The following is a 9,665-nucleotide window of genomic DNA, read 5'->3' on the forward strand; positions in this document are numbered from 1 at the left end:
GGGCGGCCACCGCGGCGGCAAGTCCTCCGCCGCTGCCGCCGCCGCCGCCTCGTCCTCCGCGTCCTGCTCGCGCAGGCTCGGCCGGGTGCTCAACTTTCTCTTCTACCTCGCCCTGGTGGCGGCGGCCGCCTTCTCGGGCTGGTGTGTCCACAACGTCCTGGAGGAGGTCCAGCAGGTCCAGCGAAGCCACCAGGACTTCTCCCGGCAGAGGGAGGAGCTGGGTCAGGGCTTGCAGGGCGTCGAGCAGAAGGTGGGTACCCCGGCCCCCGAAACGCCGTGCGCCCGGCGTCTTGCCCACGCACCCACGGCCGGGCCCCCTCGTGCCCTCCCGGCCGGGCCCCTCGCCGGCCTAGGCCCGCCAGCGGCCCGGGGTACCCCCGCCCCGGCCCCCTAGTTCCGAAGCAGTCCCCAGACCCTCTTTGTTAATGGCCGCGGAGGAATCGGCCCCAAGGGATGGACCGCTTCGAGGATGGTCTGGCCGGCCCGGGAGGGTGGGCCAAGAGCCTGTCACAGGACATTAGCGGTGACCTGTAAGGAAGCCGGCAGGCTCTGGGAAGCCCATTCTTTTTGGATTAGGAATCGCTGAATGGGCAGAGTTGTCTGAAGAGGAGGTTGGAAGGGAAGCCAGCGCATCCCTGGAAGCCTGGGGCAAGGCCGCACCTCTGCTCTCCCAGTGGGAGACGTCTGAGCCAGATTTTAATAGACCTGGAGCCTGGGGAAAGAAAAGCTAGTAGTCTTGCTCATTTGTGTAGTTCTAATGAAATAGCTCATCTCTTTAGGCTCCTTGCCCTTTATTGGACCAGTGTACCTATGTGGGCCTTGGAAGTAGCATATTTCAGCTTTAGAGGAAAGGAAAGGCCAAAAATACTAGGTCATACTGGTGAATAATACCACATTTATATGGTGTTTAGAGGGCTTACTCACTTATCTAATTCTCATAGCAGCCCTGGGAGGGAGGACTGGCAATTTTGACTCCATTTTCCAGACCAGAAAACTGAGGTTTAGAGATTAAGTGAATTGATAAAGACCCCAGCTCTTGAATGGCAGACTTCATGACAGTGTCTAGGCCACTGCAGAGTGCAGGGTCCACAGGGGCCTATTTCAGGTATGGATGGACTTCCCTTTCCACACGAAGTTGCTTAGGTTCCACCCTTTCTGTTTTTTTCCTACACCAAGTGCAGCTCCCTCAGCCTCATTCCTGCGTCCTCCCCTAATGTCATTGCTCAATGAAAGTTGGTTGCATGATCGAAACAAAAAATCCCGCCACCACTTCTGAGCCCGGAACTGCTGCCTTCTTTTCCCAGCATGCTGCCTGCCCTGCCAAGTTTCTATCGACTTGTGTGGAATATGCAGGACTAGGAATTTCCTCTTAAGACCGGCAGAGCGACTGGAGTGAGTCATCTCCATGCTGCAGGCCAAGGGAGGTGACTTTTTCGAAGGGAATTAAGTAGGCAGTGCTGCTTTGCCTATCCTGAATGTCAAATCATTCTTAAAAAGTAGACATACTGCTGGAGTATAATCACTAGCCTCTCAGTTTCCTCTCTTCGATCCACCCCCTTACCAATCAATCATAATATTTGGTGAAGTCTGATGGTCATATGGCTCCTCGTAGGCCCTGTGGAGGGTGCGAAGGTATAGAAGACAAATCCTATTTGTGAAGCAGCGTACAGGTAGGTTTCAGTTGAGGGTAACTGCTGTGCGAGTTCAGAAGAGAGAGAGGGTGGAGTTTGCCCAGGCCCGTGTCCTGGTGGCCAGGGTAGTGCCAGTCTAGATCTAGATGGTAATGGATAACTGTTGAGAGAAGGAGTGAAGAACAGACAGGTTTGTTTGGGGGACAGCATGTGGCTACCCTGCCTGTAGCAGAGGAACATGTAGGAAGCTGTGAGGGGGAGGGGGAGGTCGAGGCCAAGATGGTGGAGGTCTTGAACTGAGGTGGAAGAAATTGAACTTTATTCTCTCTGCTTCCTCCCTGCCCCTCCCTTATTCTCCTTTCAGGTTCCCACCCCTCCTCCATCACAGCTTTGTACAGATTCCTTTCCTTTTGGGGACTCAGTTTTCCCATGTCCACGTTAAGGGGAGGGCTCTGTCCAGATTTTTAAGAGTCCACCTGGCTGTAAACCATTGAAATCATGACCTTTCTTTTAATTTAGTGGCGTAATCAAGCTAATAATTAATGCCTCATATTTACTGTGCACTCATCTCTTTTGACTGTCACAAGCCCAACAGGTACGGACTGTTATGATCCCCCTTTCACAGATGAGGAAAGTGAGCTACAAGGAGGCTAAGGAACTCTGTGTGGTTACACACCTAGCAAGTGGCAGGGCTAGGACTCAAACCGCAGTGAACTCCTAGAACACTCTTAACTAGTCGCTTGTTCATTATGCTATCTTTCCCATGCCTTGCCTGCTACCTAGTAGGTGTTCAATTAATGCTTACTTCATTGACTGGCAACTCAGAACATACCCAGAACGGGGGCATTTGGCACACAGGATCTTCCACAGTGTGTGGCCACTTCCCTCTGCACCTCCGGGGTGGCCAGGAAATGTTATTCTGCATTGAGGAGTGAGTAGTGATGGATGGGCCCTCTGACAACCTAAGTTTGAGCCTCTCACAGCCCTCTCTGTGAGGTTCATTGGGGGCTGGGGTTTGCTTCTTCCCAGGGACATATTCTTACTGTATTATTTTGTTCATAATTAGTCTTCACTGTGGGCCAGGCATTCCCAGCTACCCTCTGAGGCGTTAGCACCATTTCGTAGATGGGCCAGTTGAGCCTGGAGTGGTTGCGTTACTCATTCAGGGATGTGCAGACCCTCAGCGGTGGAGATGGGGCTGGAGTCAGCAGTGTGACTCTGAAACGTGCTACTCCACTGCCCTTCTGGGTGCCCACCTGGTCTCTCTTGTTCTCAGATGCTCTCGGTATTGGGACACGGCCCAGGTCTGCTGAATGGGCCAAGAGGCTGGTCTGTTCTTATCCTGAAGATTCAGCAGGCACACGTGGGTGCAGGGCTTCAGAAAATGTTGGTAGTTCAGCTCTAGGCCCTCTGAAGGGCCTGGGTTGCTCTGGCAGATCCAGGGTGGCGTAGAGTATAGGAGTAGGCTTAGGCCTGGTGGGGACAGTTTAATGAGACTAAAAGCTATTTGTGGACGAGTGAGTTCTCTGGTCGTATTTCTTTGTTTTCTCATCTTGAGTCTGGGCTAGGAGTCAAGGCTTGAGGCTGAGGCAGCATCTCCTCCAGGCACTCAGTGCACTTTGGACATGGCTTCTGCCTGAGCATATCACTGGAGGCTAAGAGCACAGGTTCTAAAGTCAGACATTCTTGGATTTTGATGCTCAGCTCTACCACTTCCCAGGCTTCTGCTTTGTAAAATGGGGATTAATAGGAGCTACCAACTCATGAGATTATTATCATAAGGGTGGATTGGGATGATGCCTCTGAAGTGCTCTGCATAATCATTGGTGTACATCAAGTGTCCTGTTGAATGTGAGCCACCACTGGTCTCGTCTCCTACCCCCTGCTGTGAGCTCCTTGATGACAGGGAACCTGTCTTAGCGTTACTTTGCTCTGGCATCTTGTCCACTACTTAGTGGGTATCCCCCATATGTCGGGGAAACATGTATCCACTGCATATTGATAATTATTTTTTTTTTAATATTTATTTGGTTGCACTGGGTGTTGTGGCTCGTGGGTGCCTTAGTTGCGGCTTGCCGGCTCCTTAGTTGTGGCCTGCATGTGGGATCTAGTTCCCTGGCCAGGGATCGAACCTGGGCCCCCTGCATTGGGAGCGTGGAGTCTTATACACTGTGCCACCAGGGAAGTCCCCTGCATATTGATTATAATGAGGTCTTTGCATGTGAAGGTGAGCAGCTCACACCATCATAGGGAGACACTTTTTGTGCTCTTTTCAGTGTCACGGGTTGATTTGTTTGGTTTCATCCATAATTTCAGATCTAGTCCCCTTCCTAGCCATTTGTAAAGAGCCAGCCCAGGTTAGGAGTGACAGTCAGGGGTCGGGGGAAATGGACCAGCTCCGTCTTCGTCAGGCCTTTCTCTGTAAATGAGTTCATTCTTTGATTCATTCAGAAAACAGTGATGAACGCCTGCCATGTTGCAGGTAGGGTGCCTACCTGTTCAAACCTTTGTTCTGAATGCTGTGCTCAGAACAGGCAGGTTCTGTGATTGAATAACCTAATTTCAGAGTTGAGCTCTAGGTTATATTTGGTTAAGCAGGGAAATCGTCTAGTATTCTGGAGTCCTTGAGAATCTTATTCTAATCTATCTTAAAATCACAGACCGGTGGAAGCCAGAAAGGACTTTAGAAACCTATTTGTTAATAGATGAGGAGCTCAGGACTTGGAATATGAGTGTGACTTGTGCTCACAGAGCTGGTGCTGGAACTAGAGCCCGGGGTCCTGTTCACATACCTATAGCATTTGCCCTTTGGCATTGGGCCAAGGGTGGGCTAGGAATCTCCAGACTTCTGAGCTACTCCAGAAGAAAGATTAAATGATAACGAACAGTTACTGTTTATTGAACATTATGTGTTAGGCACAATTTAAGCACTTTACATATTAATACGTAAAGTGGATTAAGCTCACTTAATCCTCACAGGACAAGCCTATGACTTAGGTACAGTACTATCTTTGTTTCCATCCTGTGGGTTAGGAAACCAAGGTACAGATATGCTAAATAACTTGCCCGAGATCACACAGATAGGAAGTGTCCAAGCTAGGATTTGAACATGGGCAGTCTGGTTCCAGAACCCATGCTATTTTATTTTTTTAGCTGTCCATCATGGAAATGTTCAAGCATAAACAAAAGAAGAGATCAATATAAGGAACACTATTTTCAATCATTATCAATTTTTTGCTATTTTAATTTCATCCCCTCACCAGCCCTTCCTCCTCCCATTTTGTTGTGCTCTTTTTGGGCTGGAGGTGGAGCAGTATGGGTCTGAAGCACTCTGTTCCACCACCGTGTTGGGTGCACACCTGGTTGTCTTGTTCTCAGATGCTCTGATGCTCTCAGTATTGGGAAATGGCCCAGGTCTGCTGAACGGCGTGAGCATGGGCAGAGAAGCTGGCCTGTCCTTCCCTGGAAGATTCAGTGGGCACAAGTGGGTGCAGGGCTTCAGAAAATATTGTCAGTTCAATTCTAGACCCTCTGAAGGGCCCTTGTTGCCCTGGCAGACCCCGTGGATAGTGATCTAATTTTAATTTTGACTGACACATTAGTTGACCCAAAGTATTCTGGGATTTATTTCTAACAAATAAAGAGTTCCTTTCTGTTCTTTCCTTTCCCTCTCCTTTGCTTGTTTCTTTTGGCAAAACACAGTATATTACACCTAACAAAGTTAACAGTAATTCTTGATTATCACCTGATACCCAGTCCAAAATCAGATTCCCTGACTTTCTCAAAAATATGTCTCTTTTACAGTTGGTTTGTTTGAAGCAGGATCCATATAAGTCCACACATTACATTTAATTGAGAAATCTCTTAAGTTTCTTTTAATCTGTAACAGTTTCTTATATTTCCTCCTTTAAATATGCCATTTATTTGTTGAAGATCCTGATTATTTGTCCTGCAGAATTTTCTACATTGTGGATTTGACTGTATCCTCATGGCATGTTTCACTCTTGTATGTTTTCTGTGAATTGGTGGTGAGAGCTAGAAACTTGACAGATTTGGATTCTTTTTTCTTCTCTCTCTTTTTTTTTGACAAGAAAGCATTTTAGGTGGTACCATGTGCCACATCAGGATGAAGCCCAGACCGTTAATCAATCATACTCAGCCTCTCAGTGCATTAAACCTGCTCCCAGGGGTGGCTTCCCGGTCAGACCCTGTTTAGGGTAGAATTTATTTAGAATGAAGGTGTAGTGGCAAATAGGATCATAGTGTGTTCACAAAGCCAGACAATGCTAAGGGTCACCGGTCCACTGGTCACATTTTCAGGTGAGGACAGTGATTTGTTCGGGGCCACACAGCTATAGGCAGTGAGCAGAGACCTGAACCTTGTCTCTTGCCTCCCTGCCCAGTGTCTCCCATGTGCCTCAGCTTTGTTTCTACAAAAACTTGAGACTCTTTCAGTTGCAAGAGCTAAAAATTCAGCTTAAACTGGCATAAACAGAGATGGAGGAAGGGAAAGAATTTATTGGCTCAAACAAAAAAGTTCCAGAGTAGGTTCCTTCAGTATGGCTGTATCCAGAGATTTAAATTGTGTCTTCAGAACTTGACCTTGCTATCTCTTAGTTCTGCTTCCCTCTGTGCTGGCTGGATTTGTAGGCAGGCGTTGGTCATGTGCTGGTCTGAGCTGTTCCAGGCTTCCCTCATCCTGTAGGTAGCAATCCCAGTAGAAAGAGGTTTCCCTTCCCAATAGTTTTAAGAGAAGTTTTGGAATCGATTTGTTGGTCTGGTTTAGGCCACATGCCCATCCACGGGCTAATCACTATGGTTCCAGGAGCGGGTGGGAAGTGGGTGGACAGAAAGCATTGATTGGTCAGGCCTGGAGCACTTGGAGCTGGCCTTGGGGTTGGTCCCCCAAACCACATGGGCTATGTGCAAGGATGGTTCCCTAAAGGAAAAATTATGGTACTATTCTGGAAGAGGAGGGACCTGTAAGCTGGGCAAACGAAAAGAAATACAGCTGAATTGCATAAAACCCATCAGCTCTTCTCCGTGGTTAACATCCGGATTTTGGTTACAGGTGCAGTCTCTGCAAGCCACATTCGGGACTTTTGAGTCCTTCGTGAGAAGCTCCCAACATAAACAAGATCTCACAGAGAAAGCCGTGAAGCAAGGGGAGAGCGAGATCAACCGCATCAGTGAAGTTCTGCAAAAACTCCAGAATGAGATCCTCAAAGACCTCTCGGATGGGATCCACGTGGTCAGGGACGCCCGGGAGCGGGACTTCACGTCCCTGGAGAACACGGTGGAGGAAAGGCTGACCGAGCTCACCAAGTCCATCAACGACAACATCGCCATCTTTACCGAGGTCCAGAAGAGGAGCCAGAAGGAAATAAACGACGTGAAGGCCAAGGTCACCTCTCTGGAAGACTCAGAGGGATACAAGCAGGATTTGAAAGCCTTGAGGGAAGCGGTGAAGGAAATACAAACCTCGGTTAAGTCCAAAGAGAAGGACATTGAGGCCCTGAGAAGCACAGTCCAGACCATGGAGTCTGATGTCTACACGGAGGTCAAAGAGCTGGTGAGCCTCAAACAGGAGCAGCAGAGGTTCAAGGAGGCGGCCGATTCGGAGCACCACACCCTGCAGGCGCTCATGGAGAAGGTCCTCCGGGCGGAGGAGTCGGCCGCCCACCTCCCCGAGGAGATCCGGAGACTCGAGGAGGAGCTCGGCCAGCTGAAGGCCGCAGCCCTCAGGCCAGAAGAAGACGGGGTCTTCAGACCCTCTGAGGCCTTCGAAACGCTTCAGAAGGAGAGCCAGGGCTTGGACTCGCGGCTGCAGAGCGTGGAAGATGGGGTGCAGGCGGCACGGGCGGCCTGGGAGCACCACCGCGAGACGCTGGAGGCGCTGCGCTCGCAGAGCGAGGAGCAGGCGCGGCACCTGGTGCACCTGCAGGAGCGCGTGGCCAGCCTGGGCCCCGCCCCCGACGCAGACGTTGACGCCGAAGCTGGCGGCCTGGCGGGCAGGGTGCGCGGCCTCGGTGAGGCCCAGCTCTCCCTGGTCGGAGACATGGACGAACTGAAGCGTCGCATGGCCGAGCTTCCCGGCGCCGTGGAGGCGCTGCAGAAGGTGCAGGAGCAGGTCCGCACACTGCTCAGCCGCGACGCCGCCGCCGCCGCGCCCCCCCAGGACCTGCTGGACAGACTCTCCTCTCTGGACAACCTCAGAGCCTCCGTGGGCCAGGTGGAGTCGGACTTGAAAATGCTCAGGACTGCCGTGGACAGTTTGGTCGCGTACTCAGTGAAGATTGAGACCAACGAGAACAACTTGGAGTCAGCCAAAAGTTTGCTAGAGGACCTGAGGAATGACCTGGATAGGTTGTTTGTGAAAGTGGAAAAGATTCACGAGAAAGTCTAAATGGATTGCGTGTGCAGGGCGCGGATGGCGAGTCCAGTTTCTCACGACCAAAAAATGTGTTTTCCGCTCCCGCGTCCCTCCCGAAGAGCCGGCCACACCACCGGGATCACTGGGGCTTTCTGTGTTTTTGTGTCCGTTTAATTTATTTACGATGGTTACCACGCGCTATCGGTTGCGCAGGCCTTCTGCTTCTGCTCTGGGTGGGTTTCCCGAAGGCCCAGCCCCTGTGCATCAGAGGTGCCTTCTAGAAGGGATGTTTCTCCCTAGTGTCAGGGAAGAACCGTAGTGGCTGCAACCGAGGATAAACGGAAGCAGATTAACCTCAAAAACCCTGCCTGGCTGGAGGATTTCAAGTAACAAAAAAAGTGGGGGGAGGAGGTATTTTTTTTTCTAATTGTCTTTAAGGAAAATTCATTTCACTTTTTTTTTTTTTTTTTTTAGTACCTTTGGCCAAGGTTTTCATGAGATGTCACTCACTTCTTGTCTTCCACTTTAAACTGGTTACAGTTCATAAATGGCAGCTCTGAATTGGGAGGGGGACAAGCCCCTGCATCTTTAGTTGAAAAGAATCAGCTGCTTGGTGGTCTGTGGGGTACGTGTCTTTTCCATTCCTGAACCATTTCTCCATCTCAAAGATGACTATGCAAAAGAATCCAGACGGTTCAGAATGTGAAGGCACAGCCCCCCCAGAGTCCCCTGTGGCCGACCTATGTCGCCTCTTGGTAGGGTCCCCAAATAATGTGTTTAGAATAAGGGTTTAGAATCCCTGAAAAGGGAATCCTTGGATTCTTTAAAGAAATGTATTATGAGAGCTGCTCATAAAGGCATGGGCTGCCTCCCTGGGGAATGGAAGCCACATCTTTATTTTACCACAATGTCCCTGAAGAGGTTTGCTGTCAGCAGACCCCATCCATCAGTGAGGAACACGTGCATTTTCTGTAGCTGTTTGCTGTTTCCCTTCTCCTTTGAGCTGTACTGTTCTTTAATGGCTGTCTTGCCCTTTTAAAAAAGAAAAAAGAAAAAAAAAAAGGAAAAGAAAAAGGAAAAAAAAGGTTTCGTTTACTGTGGAATGAACTGTGCGGCTTATTTACAGTATTTTTAATTCTTAATAAACACTTGAGCTTTGTTATGACTTTTCCAGAGTGGCTGCTTTCTGAGACTTTAGTAACTTTGAACGATGTATGTTATTAACATGCAGTATTCAGGATTAGAAAGATGGGTAAGTTTTCAATTTTAAGACTATTTTTTTCCAATTCTAAAACCAAGATGGACTCCCTCTTAGGCCTGGGGGCATAGTTTTGATTGATTATTAGCAGGTTTGTTTATAGGTCATTGCTTGACTCCAACTCTTAGCTATAGTAGAGGGTCTCAACCCTGGCTACCTGTTAGAATCTTACAGGAGCTTTTAGAAATGCCTGGGGCCCATCCCCATGGATTCAGATTCAGTGGGTGTACAGAGGGCTGGCACTAGCATTTTAAAGGCTCCCTTGCTGATTCTAATGCACAGCCAGGTTTAAGGACAACTGTCTTGGACTATCTTGGTGACCTTTGGCCCCCGTGTAAACCTGGGCATGTTTCCTTTACTTGCCAGGTTGCCATCCACCTGCCACTTAATAAGGGATACTGTT

General features: G+C 49.4%; 1 protein-coding gene across 1 annotated transcript in view; it reads left to right on the forward strand.

Annotated features, from left to right (window-relative positions):
- The window catches only part of CKAP4 (cytoskeleton associated protein 4), a 13,459-nt gene extending 4,285 nt beyond the window's left edge, over positions 1-9,174 (forward strand). The window contains exons 3-4 of the mRNA XM_024732124.1: positions 3-250; positions 6,703-9,174. Of these exons, the coding sequence (XP_024587892.1) occupies positions 3-250; positions 6,703-8,037 (1,583 nt within the window). The 3' untranslated portion in view covers positions 8,038-9,174. The remainder of the gene's footprint in view (positions 1-2; positions 251-6,702) is intronic.
- The last annotated feature ends 491 nt before the right edge of the window (positions 9,175-9,665 follow it).

Source organism: Neophocaena asiaeorientalis, unplaced genomic scaffold, assembly GCF_003031525.2.
Source record: "Neophocaena asiaeorientalis asiaeorientalis breed wild unplaced genomic scaffold, Neophocaena_asiaeorientalis_V1.1 scaffold418, whole genome shotgun sequence".
Taxonomy (NCBI): Eukaryota; Metazoa; Chordata; class Mammalia; order Artiodactyla; family Phocoenidae; genus Neophocaena; species Neophocaena asiaeorientalis.